This window comes from Palaemon carinicauda, chromosome 1 (genome assembly GCF_036898095.1).
Source record: "Palaemon carinicauda isolate YSFRI2023 chromosome 1, ASM3689809v2, whole genome shotgun sequence".
NCBI lineage: Eukaryota > Metazoa > Arthropoda > Malacostraca > Decapoda > Palaemonidae > Palaemon > Palaemon carinicauda.
This window is the reverse complement of record NC_090725.1, coordinates 11,342,920-11,355,132: the sequence shown is the minus strand read 5'-3', so window position 1 is coordinate 11,355,132 and position 12,213 is coordinate 11,342,920. Positions and strand designations below refer to the sequence as shown.

Genomic DNA, 12,213 nt, shown 5'->3' with positions numbered 1-12,213 from the left:
CTAACAGAATTGCTAGGATTGACACAGGTTATTTTTCGTCTTAATACTTTAAATGATATGATAATAATCTTATTTGAATGAAACAACATGAGTCTTGCTTTCATATAATGTGAATTAATCATTTAATAAACCATGCATGTTGATTTAATCAGGCTTTATTAAAATTTTCAAGTAATTGTAAGATCAGTGTAAGATGAGGCTGCTTGCAGCGCCTAAGCTCCGCCCACATAAGTGACGTCATTGTGTACGTCACGGGCTATCTGTATTTCCTTCCGCTGTGCATGATGCAGCAGCGTCAGTTGCAATGAAGATAAGAAACAACGCTGACTGTCATTTCTTGATCCTGCCTAGTTTAAGATCTAACATGGCGCAGTGAGTAGGATATTAAGAGGACCTACTGTAATAACCGTGGCACAGCATGGCACCACCATCGAGACGACCCTCTTTTGCATCCCCTAGGGGCAGGATTGCAAGAACAGGAACCTTTGGAACCGGCGTCAGGATGTCGCCGGCTTCCGTGTTGCAGGCTCACCAAGTGCTGCAAACCCAGCAACAAGCCATCCAGAATCTTCAGGCCGAGATAACAGCGTTGTCACTCCGGGGTACCAACGTCCCCCAACCAAGGATCCCTTCGTCTGCAGCTCCGGAAAAGTGCGAGGCTGAGGTGTCCCCTGCAGCCTTCAGGTCTTGGAAACGGTCAATGGAGTGTTGGTTGCAACTGTGTAAGTTGAAGCCTATCGAGGCAGTTCACCATATAAGGCTTCATTGTGTTCCGATATTGCAACGTGCCCTCGATTCTAGGTATACTGATGCCCAGTGGAGTGCCCTGTCTACTGAAGGGGCATTTAATGCGGTTAAGCAAATGGTAGTGAAAGCTTCTAACCAAGCGGTGCAGTGGCTCGAGTTTTTTGATTTGGCCCAAGAGCCTAGTGAGTCCTTTAATGATTATTTTATCAAGTGTACGCAAAAGGCTACTGATTGTGCATTCACATGCCCTAATTGTAATCATGATTTATCCGAATATATGCTTTTGCGCAAGCTCATGGTAGGCCTAAGTGATAAAGTGCTCAAAAGGCAAGTGTTTCAATCGTGCAATAATATCCGTGATATCGATTCCCTTAGAGTCATGTGCAGTGCATTCGAGGGCGCCCGTGACGACGCCCTTCGTAATAGGGCATGGCTTAGCAGCTCCCCTAGAGCGGCTGCTCTCGGTGGGTTCGAGGAGGAACACGAGGTGGAGGTGGCAGCTGCCCTTGCTAAGTGTGACAGGAGTACCTCTGTAAAAGTACAATTGCGTCTTTGTGGTAATTGTGGTACTCGTCATAGCCCTGGGTATTCTTCATGTCCCGCAAGAAGAACGACATGTTACGGGTGCGGTAAAACCGGTCACCTGAAGAAGTGTTGCAGAGGGCGGAGTATCAGGAATAACGTTAGTGGTCTGGCCGAGGAGTCGGACATAGCAGGTGCAGTGATTGCAGTAGTCGTGGCGGCAGAGGCAAGGTTGCGGAATGGGCCCTCCCCACAACCCACTATTCGTGTTGATATATGCTTGGCCAACTTGGGAGAGTGGTCCTGCGTCCGAGCGGTGCCGGACACTGGTGCCCAGGTTTGTGTTGCAGGACCCGCTATTCTTGCGATGTTGAACATAAAACCAGCTAAGCTGAGGTTAAAGGGAGGATTGCGAGACTTCGCCAACCTGCATCTGAAGTGTTTAGGTTCAACCTCTTGCACCATAGAATACAAGGGGAGGCATACAACTCAGGAAGTATACTTCGTAAAGTCCTCCATTGATTTTTATTTATCCCTGGATGCTTGCAAGAAACTTGGTCTTGTGCCAGAAACGTTTCCTAACCACGCTCCCTTCACGGACTCTGCCCCCGCAGCAGCTAGTACAACCCTTACACTAACGGAAGCAACTGATCAACCCGTGAGACCGTCGGCTATTCCGTTTCCCCCTAGTGAGGAGAATATTGCCAGATTAGAAAAGTGGTTATTAGCCCATTTTTCAAGTACGACTTTCAACACCGAGAGAGAACCCCTCCCGGTAATGGATGGGGAACCCCACCGTATTCACTTATTACCTGACGCAGTTCCTTACGCATGCCACACACCTGCGTCGGTACCTAAGCACTGGGAAAAGGAGGTGAAAGCCCAGTTGGAGGAGGACGTCAAGAGAGGGGTCCTACAAAGAGCTCCCCCTGGAGAGCCCACGGAATGGTGTTCACGTATGGTGGTCGTGGCAAAGAAAACGGGGCAACCCAGACGTACGGTCGACTACCAAAAACTTAATGCAAGTTGTAGAAGGGAGACGCACCATACCCCTACGCCCTTCGATATGGTATCCAGCATTCCCCTTTTCTCATTCAAGACTGTGGCCGACGCCTATTGGGGATTTCACCAGGTAGAACTGGACAAGGAGAGCATACCCCTAACCACGTTCATTACACCTTGGGGTAGGTACCAATACCGAAGGACACCAATGGGACATTGTTCTGCCTCCGACGCATATACACGCCGTTTCGATGATGCCATTGAAGAAGTACCCAGGAAGTTTAAGTGTGTGGACGATACACTTCTGTACGATTCGAGCGTAGAAAGCGCCTTTTGGCATGTGTACGACTTCCTTACTGTCTGTGCATACAAGGGCATCACTTTGAAACCAGAAAAATTCAAGTTTTGCAAGAAAGAAGTGGAATTTGTCGGATTCGACGTCGGTTGGGACTCCTACAAGCCTTCAGAAGATTATTTATCTGCCATAAAACGTTTTTCTATGCCCCAAAAGCCCACAATATCCGACATCAGGTCATGGTATGGTTTTGTCAATCAGCTGGCCCCCTTCCTGACAACGGCGCCCATCATGACCCACTTTAGAGACCTGCTGAAGAAGCCCTCGGGCAAACAGGTTTATTGGGATGAGTACCTTCAGGAAAAGTTTCGTCAAGTGCAAGACATCGTCTGCAAGTTGGCCAAGGACGGCCTCACCTACTACGATAAGCTGCGGCCGACTGTTGCAGTCACTGACTGGAGTAAGGAGGGGGTGGGCTTCGTCATCCTCCAACAATATTGCAGTTGCACCTCCGTCGAAACCCCCTTCTGTTGTAGAGATGGTTGGAGAATAGCACTTTGCGGCAGTCGGTTCCTCACGCCCGCCGAGTCTGGGTATGCAGCTGTGGAGGGGGAAGCCCTTGCAGTGGCTTGGTGCTTAAAAAAGGCAAGGTTGTTCTTATTGGGCTGCCCGAACTTAACCATTGTCACGGACCACCGCCCCTTAGTCAAGTTACTAGGCAATAGGAGTCTCGGCGACATTACCAACCCCAGACTGTTTAGATTAAAGGAGAAAACATTATTGTATAATTTCAACGTTAAATATCTACCAGGCAAGAGAAATCATGCTGCTGACTTTCTCTCTCGTTTTCCTACCCTGAGGACGACGCCAGATGGACAGGATGCGAGCTTCAACGAAGAATTATCGATTGCCATGGTGTCAGCAATCGCAGAAAACCTACAGGAGCAGTGCACTATAGACGAGAAAACTGTTGAAGAGGCAGCCCTTGACGACCCAGCATATCAGCTGCTAGTCGCTCGAGTGAATGCAGGGGATTGGAACCCGAAGAAATCTCAAGAAATTGCATGTTTGAGGCCCTTCTACGGCATCAGAGAACGTCTCTCTATATCTGGTAACCTGGTCACATACTGTTTCAACGACAACTGCATCCGCCTTGTCATTCCCGAAGGGCTCCGTCACCAGATAACCGCCAACCTCCATGCTGGACATCAAGGCCTAGATACAATGTTGAGGAGAGCGAGACATTCGGTCTATTGGCCAGGCATCGAGGGTGACCTCCAGCATCATCGTTCACGATGTACATCGTGCGACGCCCACGCACCATCACTTCCTGCCGAAGTCATGAAAATGACCCCTGCCCCAGAGTATCCGTTCCAAAAGACTGTCATGGACCTGTTTCAGCTCGAAGGACGCATGTATATGGCATATTGTGACAGGCTTACAGGCTGGCTAGAAATAGCCCACTTCCCCAATGGCACCTCGTCTGCAAAGGTCATGACAAAACTTAGGCATTACTTCACTCGATGGGGAGCACCCGAACAATTGTCTACCGACGGCGGCACCAACCTGGTGAGTGAAGAGATGATGACCTTCTACAGGAGATGGAGAGTTGACATACGCTTATCATCGGCCCACTATCCGCAGTCAAATGGGAGAGCCGAGGCCGCGGTTAAGTCCGCGAAAAGGATAATTAGAACAAGTATCAGTGGGACTGGAAGCCTCGATAACGACAAGGTATCATTGGCCATGCTACAATACCTGAACACGCCTTTAAGAGGTATAAATAAATCTCCGGCGCAACTGGCAACTGGGAGACAGTTACGGGATGGTGTACCGACTGCGAAACTCAACTATATGATAGACCAACATTGGAGAAAATCCATTAGAAAAAGAGAACTTCAAGTAGCAGAGAAAAATGAGAAGATAATCGAAAGCGGCAGTGACAGGAGGCTAACGCCCTTACAGCCAGGCACTCACGTTAGGATTCAGAACCAGATGACCAAGGCCTGGGACAGGCTGGGAATCATAGTCGAGCAACGACCTCATAGACAGTACGTCGTGAGACTAGATGGTAGTGGGCGTCCGTCCATAAGGAATAGAAGACACCTCAAGGTCACTGAACTGCCCGTCAATGAGACAAGAGGAGCCACTCCTACCGACGACGAAGTGGGTCATGAGCCTAAGTTTCCCCCATCAGCGCCAGAGGTACGGCCTCCAAGGAAGAGAGAGGCCCCTGCCTGGATGAACGATTATGTTTAATTATCTCTGCTTTGATCTTGCATTTATAAAATGAAAAATTCTGTTTTATTTTACTGCACTTAGACGTGCATTGATTTCATTTACAAAATTATATTTTGTAGGAAATTTTAAGTTAAGTTGGTGTTGCATTCACGACTCAATTTTAGTGCACATCTTACAATGCTGATGTAATTATTGTTTCATTGAGGTTACGTTAATGCTGTCGATGTTGTTATCTCTCTCTCTCTCTCTCTCTCTCTCTCTCTCTCTCTCTCTCTCTCTCTCTCTCTCTCTCTCTCTCTCTATCTATCCCATCTGAACGTTACCATTAATTATTACGATTATGATTTACCTTAAATGTCTGATGTTTTACATTAAGAGAGTATAGAATTTTGTTTATCATATCTGTTTTTGATATTGTCATTTATAAGTTTTGAAAATATTACCCTCGTAATATTTTGGGAGGGAGATGTAAGATCAGTGTAAGATGAGGCTGCTTGCAGCGCCTAAGCTCCGCCCACATAAGTGACGTCATTGTGTACGTCACGGGCTATCTGTATTTCCTTCCGCTGTGCATGATGCAGCAGCGTCAGTTGCAATGAAGATAAGAAACAACGCTGACTGTCATTTCTTGATCCTGCCTAGTTTAAGATCTAACAGTAATATAATAGTGTTTATATCTTAATCATTACAAAGGGTCTAAGGTAATACTTCATTCTCAAAGCTTTAATGTCATCATGTTTGGCCAATGAATTTAAGAAATATTAAAATTATTTTGTATAACTTGACAGACAGATACAAAATTAAAAGGCTTATAACAAGATTTCAGGCAGGATACAGGTCTTGTATTTTGCTGAAATATGTTGCTCAGGTGCCTTTAAAAGCACCAAAAAAGGTAATAAATTAAAAAGATTTCTCGGGGGGGGGGGGGGGGCTTACAGGGCTGTGAGGGCTCGCTGCGCTCGCCAGACTCGCCTGTCAATGTCCCCCCCCCCCCACATTTTAGAAGCCAGTGACGCCCTTGCTTTTAGCCACCCTAGACTCAATTTAATGGGTGAATTATGTTTACTTGATGTACAGAAGAAAACATGCAACATTATACAACGTATAACATTATCTTAAGTATTTACAGCAGCCATCTTAGATTTTATTTTCAACCGTTCTTTGCAAGTATAAAAGAACTTAAAACAATTATTGACATACATTTTTATCAAGCCAAAATAATTTGTATGACTAATGTTGAGTTTGCAGACAGAAGAACGTAAAAATTATAATTTGTACCTCTTTGTCGGCCATTTTGGATATTATATTTCAGCAAATTTTTACCTAGATTGGACTAAAAAAGTAGACATACACTATTAACACGATCTTTTATCAAAACAAACTTTAATTTGTAAATAATATTGTGTTGCTGTGCAGAAGAAAAAATAAAAAACAATTATTTAATCATTTCTGGTGGCCATTTTGGATTTTTAATTTTTTAAAAAACCCTAAATATTTTCAAGGTGGCACTAATTAGATTCTGAATGAGCAGGTCAAGATTGTAAAGAAACTACTAAAAAACATTGTATATGTAATAAAACAAGGTCACATTACAATTCTTACAAGAGTTTGGGACGGGACACTTATCACTTCGATGACCAGACTTGGTGCAATTAAAACATAGGCCCCTTTTTAGCAAAATGCGACGTCTTGCAGTTACTTGGCGGCATCCGTGAGGCGGGTGCCGTTCGTTACAAAAGGGACAAGAATTATTGTGGACGGGTTTTGACTTCGCTCTTACACTGATGTCTACTCTCTTGTCAGGTTCAAGTTTATCTCCTCGTTGCAAGGCATCGTCCTCGAGCATTCTGATAATGAAATCTATCGCGTCAAAGAACTCATCTAACGTATAGTCACACTTTCTTAGATGCTCGACCACTTTCCTGTAGAGCTTCCCTTCTGACAACTTTTGATTAATGAGGCTCATGACCATACCATGGCCTATATCATTACTACTTAGCCTCTTGATTTGCTCAATTATAATCGTTAATTCGAAACGGAACCTTTTCAGCTCTACAGGATCTAATGAGGGTACAAAGATATTAGCCAACTTTCTGTACAGAATTACGAGTGTCTGATGGACATTACCATACTTTTTATCTAAAAGATCCAACGCTATCCTATAGTTCACGGCGGTTACAGTTAGGGATTTTACGATCCTAAGCGGCTCCCTGCCTAAGGTCCCCAACAGATATGTGAATTTAGATACATCATCTAAATCTGCTCTTCGATCTACATGTATCGTAAAGAGCTCTCGATATGAAGTATATTCCTGCACTTCCCCTTCAAACGTGGGGAGAGGCAGTGGTTTAATCTGGGGAGGGAAACATTCCCCGTTGGAGTGACTTTCACTCTGTCAATTCGATTATATAGAAGGGTAGAAGCTCGCGTAGCTTCTCCCAACGTATGCCTGATTCGGGCTTCTAAACTAGGTTCTAGTTTAACATATTGATTCTTGAACAGCTCTCTTAGCTGTCTTACCGCCTCTTGCAATTCCGTGATTAGATTCTGGTTCACAGATTCAGAGTAGGTCTCAACTAATGCACGTTGCGTTTCATTCAGTAAGTCTACTATGAGGCCCATCAACGCCTCGATGTGTACGGTTGTGGCCACCGCCATTTTGACTGACTTTCTCTATTTCAGGGGGGTTTGGCAAACTAGGAAGGAAGAGAATTAGGTTTACGTTACGAAGATGGGGGCACAAAAAACTAGAGGCACACGCGGTCGATCGCACATCGGGACGCTGGGGACTTTAATTGTTACGTCTCTCTCCTATTAGGGTTACCCTAAAAGTCATACTTTACTGATTTCCTTTCAAGCTCTGGAAAGCACTTGTCATCCGGTTCGAAGGACCAAATGTCGTGAATTTTTCTCCGACTTATTAAAATTATGATTCTAGGCCCGATGGTATAGGCCGATGACAAGACCTTGAAGAGGTTAGCCTTCCAAAACTATCCAGGATTCAGTAAAATATGATTACACTCTGCAAATTTATTACAAAAATAACCATTTGACAAAGAAATAACACACTCTAACACTTAAACTAATTGATAAATGAAACTGTCTCCCTTAGAGGTCTGTAGTATGTGCCCATGAGGCACAAAGTCCACGTCGGACTAAAAAAAGACTAAATACACTTAATTTCAATATAATTCCTTGGTAGAACACCTACCAAGGTTCTCAGACGTATCGTACTAAATAAATCTAATCCCCAGTCACTGGGATCACAATGTTACAGAGAGATATAAATTACACTCCACACTCAGAAAAAATCTAGGGGAACCGACCTGGTTTCACGAGGCTTGGAGCGGAGACAGAGAGAGCAACAATTAGAACTTACTTGTTTGGGGGGTATAGGCAGAGAGGACGAGCGTAGCTCTGGACAGCTCCGAAGAAAACTACGATCTCCCACGCTAACTAAAGTGTCCTTGGGAGAGGGGAGGGAATTCTTACGTTATTTATTCAATAAGGGGTCCACAAGACTGAGAAACTGTCAAAGTCTTACTTCAGATCAAAGGGTAAACTTAATACTTCGGCTGAAGGCCATAATTTGCCGTAATCCACCAAACTAGAGAGTCCTTGGCTCTAAACATATACATCAATATTTTTATCACTGTGCAATAATACAAGATGATTTTTGTGATTCGTAAATAACAAATACTTTGTTTCTCTGACACCCGCTCCTTCCCCACCAGGTGGTTGAATTTTATGCTCCAATATCGTCACGTAGACCATAGTCATTCGCAGCAACGCCTGCGAGATCTTCCAATCTTACCTCAATTTAACGTAACGTTTGTGGAGTTAAATGGCGGGACTTTCGAGTGATCAGTTCAAAACTCCCGACAATTTCAAATGTGACTTTACTTTTAATTTCATTTTTGAGATCATTTTAAGATCATATTTATTGCATATTTCTATGATACTTTTCCCCCAACATTCCCCATATGGTTCTCTTATTTGACCTTTCACTACCTTCTTATCTAGTCGTTTGTAATCTGATGTTATGAAAAAGCATCTACGGGCCAACCAAGGGAAAGGCCCGTGCCAACAACAAGTGTTGGCTTTAATACCCCAACAACAACAATATGAAAAAGCATCACCTGTTTATACTCTATTCTATCTTCAAGTGGCCATATTATTTTTTATGCTATTAGCCCCCAGTAAGGTGTGGTAGCAACCTATTCAAACATTCCTTCCATAATTTTGCACTATATACTCTCTAGTTCTTTCATTTCTTTTTCCTTATTACACACCATGTCTCAATTATTTAAACACTGTAGGTACTACTAGTGTCTCATAGATCTTTATTCTCACAAGCAATGCCAAATCTCCTACTCTGTTACTGTCCCCATACTTATTAACTTTTCCTTACCATGTATTCTATTTTTGCTTCCCTTTCCCTTATGTTGAGACTATGGTTTCCTGTTTCCGAGTACCATTCTCCTAAGTATTTATATTCCTTAACTGTTTCTATCCACACATTTTTAACTGCTCTATTCACCTTTTAAACTTTCTAACCTTTTTTTCTTTTTTGTCTAATTACTTACACCGCGTACTTCTGTAGATTTGTGCTAGACGTAAATTTCTTTAGTTCTTCCAAACTGCGACAGTTGCTTATGGTTCTTTTTACTTTGTATCGATTGTTGCTAGGAAACATTATATCATCTACAATCTACATAAATTAAGGCTTCTATTCTAATGTTTCTAATCAGGGTTATCGTCTCCTCAATTATTGAATTAACTTTGTCCGTGACAATTGAAGATAACTTTGGTCCAAGTACTGTTCCCTGTTTTACGTTTCCTTCTATCCAATTTCTTCTGTAAATTCAACGGGACTCTTGATAATTGCTTTAGCTTTTTCATTTAATTTGTATATCATCTTCGCATCATCTTTCCCTACCATCATACTTAATTCCTTGATACAATCTTTCAAACAATTTATCAAAACACTTTGCTGCATCCCCAAACCATATATATGATGAGGTTTCCAAGTAATTATTATAGTCTATTACAGCATTCATTGTGATAAAGTGATCTGCTGTAGATCTACCCTCTATCCCACTACACTGGGATCTGCAAATTTTGTCATTAATTTTATCGTTAATTTTCATTGGCCTTAATCTTTCAAACATTTTACTGTTTGTATTCGTAATAAATAGTCCTCTTCTATTGACTATATTAAATCTGCTACCTTTCTAGTTCATCCCATTCATCGGGTATTTCTATTCTCTCTTCAATTTCATGTATAATTTCTCTCATGCTATTCTTCATGTCTTGGCCCATGTTTTTCAACATTTAATTGCTCATTTCTTGTGATCATTTTCTTCTGATTATCCAAATTAATAACCGTTTGCAAGTTCATTTCAATTATCATGACATTGTGAACCGTGTAAGTAATTATATCTGTTATTCTGTAAGGTGCTACTACTTTTTCTTTGTCTATGTGGCTCCTTTAGACACCTTTCTCATCGTCTTTTCTGATTTTTCTATAGTCTATAATCGTACTTTTTCCATTTTCACTTCTAGTCCATTTTCCACTACATTCTTCATGTGTATTGATAATACTTAGATTCATATTATCTACTAACTATGCTAGCATCCTGCCATTTGACATCTTTGTGCTTATGTTAGTCGATTCTCGAGACTTATTTCGTTCAACAACTCATCGACTCTGTTCTAAAAATCTACCCTTTTGAGACTTGGGTTGCCCTCTTAGTTTTCAGCATTGTTTTCGTAATTGGTGAATCTGCTGCTTTTTTTTCCCAGGTTATTCTCCTAGAACTAGCCTCCTGGCTAGTACAGTGGTAACGTGTTTGCCTCGCATTCGCGTGGTAAGAGATCGATCCCCGCCCAGGGCCGTGAGTTTAAGTTGTTTACTGTGGAGGCTACTGCTGTGGTAGGGCACCACAGTGGGGGGTTGGGCTTGCCAGGCTTACGTTCTGGTGAGCATCTATTCTGATGGAACTGAAACCAGACACCTTTAACCTTTACTTCTTTCTGTCCCCATAACATTTGTATCTGCCGCCTCTCTTATTATAGGGACATATAATTTATAAATTGCTGTTTCCCTTCTTCATTGTTGATACTTCATTGGCCCTCTCATTTGTTCTAACCCAATTTTTCTTTCCATTGTTTGTGGCTTATGCCAAAATTTACAAGTTTCTCCCCACTGGCATCTCCTTATCTCATTCTGCCTGCATATTATTCTTTCACTATTACTTCTTGAATATTGTTTCCTGTGGTAAAATCTGCACTCAGTGCCTCGGTAGCATTTCCTTGCAGCAAAGTATTTGCATTCTTTATTTGTCATATTTTTTCTAAATGTCCTATTCTCCAAACTTCCACCCTATTTTTCTCTTTGTTCATTACTTACTATATCTTGTTTGATTTCACTTTCCTTTCTACTAATTTGATCCTTTCCTTTCTCATTCTGAGTGTATTCACTCTGCAAATTTATTTCAATCCGCTACTTTCTCCTCTCCTATTCTTGCTTATTCACTTCACTTAAATTTTCTGAAGATTCTTCAATGTTATCATTTCCCGAGTCCCTAGATTCTACTTTCCTGTTTTCATCGAGCATTCTTTCATTTAAGTCAGTTAAATCTCAAATCATTAAGTTTAGATTTCCTATCGTGTGCGAGTTTTCCGTTATCTCCTCAATCAAGGTTTTATGTCGTCCCTTGTAATTTCTGCACTCCTCTTGCAACATTGGTATTGTCCTAGACTTGTCTCCATTAGTTGTCTTCAGTAAGTTTATTTCATTCTCTTGTTCCTTGATGGTAACGTTACTCCTATCAAGACTATTCAACATTTCTTTTTTTCTTTCTTCCTCTAATTTACCTGTAACGAACTCCATCTAGGAATATTTTTCTTTATAGTTAGGTCTTTTACTTTCATTAATTTCTAGTTTTTTTGCCTTTAACATACTCATCCACTGGGTTTGTAGCAATTTTTACAAAACCAAAATAAGCCCGATGTCTTACCGGTCGATTCTATTACTGCCAATTCCGTTTTTGACAGACCGTGACAAGCTAAGCACGTCCACAATTCGTATTTATGGCATGATGCACAACCCTCACCAACCTTTTCATACAGTATCCACAAATTTCATCAACACGCAGATTTGACTCTCATGTTGTAGCCTCCTCAACGCTTTCCCTACCTGTCTTTTCATTTCCTCTTACGTGAGTTGAAGTGAAACTCAGCTTCAATCAACTTGCTGCTCCCGTTCAACTCTTGACTACTGTACCCTATATCTAGAAATGATACATCCGAGTCATTATTCTTAGCTAAGCCTAAACCTAGTTCTGCTTGTTTTCCTTCATTGTACACCATCCCTGTAATCATTTTAATGACACCTTTGCGTC

At 42.0% G+C, this 12,213-nt stretch overlaps 1 protein-coding gene across 1 annotated transcript; it reads right to left on the bottom strand.

Annotated features, from left to right (window-relative positions):
- Positions 1-6,359: 6,359 nt before the first annotated feature.
- LOC137637990 (uncharacterized) lies at positions 6,360-7,465 on the bottom strand. The gene is made up of 2 exons (XM_068370358.1): positions 7,328-7,465; positions 6,360-7,160 (listed from the first exon to the last, which is right to left on the bottom strand). Exons 1-2 carry the CDS (start codon positions 7,463-7,465, stop codon positions 6,360-6,362), a joined length of 939 nt encoding a protein of 312 aa, XP_068226459.1.
- Between the last annotated feature and the right edge of the window lie 4,748 nt (positions 7,466-12,213).

Excerpts from the sequence above, each read along its gene's own strand:
- LOC137637990 (XM_068370358.1), bottom strand. The coding sequence starts at position 7,465 with ATGGCGGTGGCCACAACCGTACACATCGAGGCGTTGATGGGCCTCATA. Across the intron at positions 7,161-7,327 it reads TCACGGAATTGCAAGAGGCG|ATTAAACCACTGCCTCTCCC; the intron begins GTAAGACAGCTA and ends TTCCCTCCCCAG.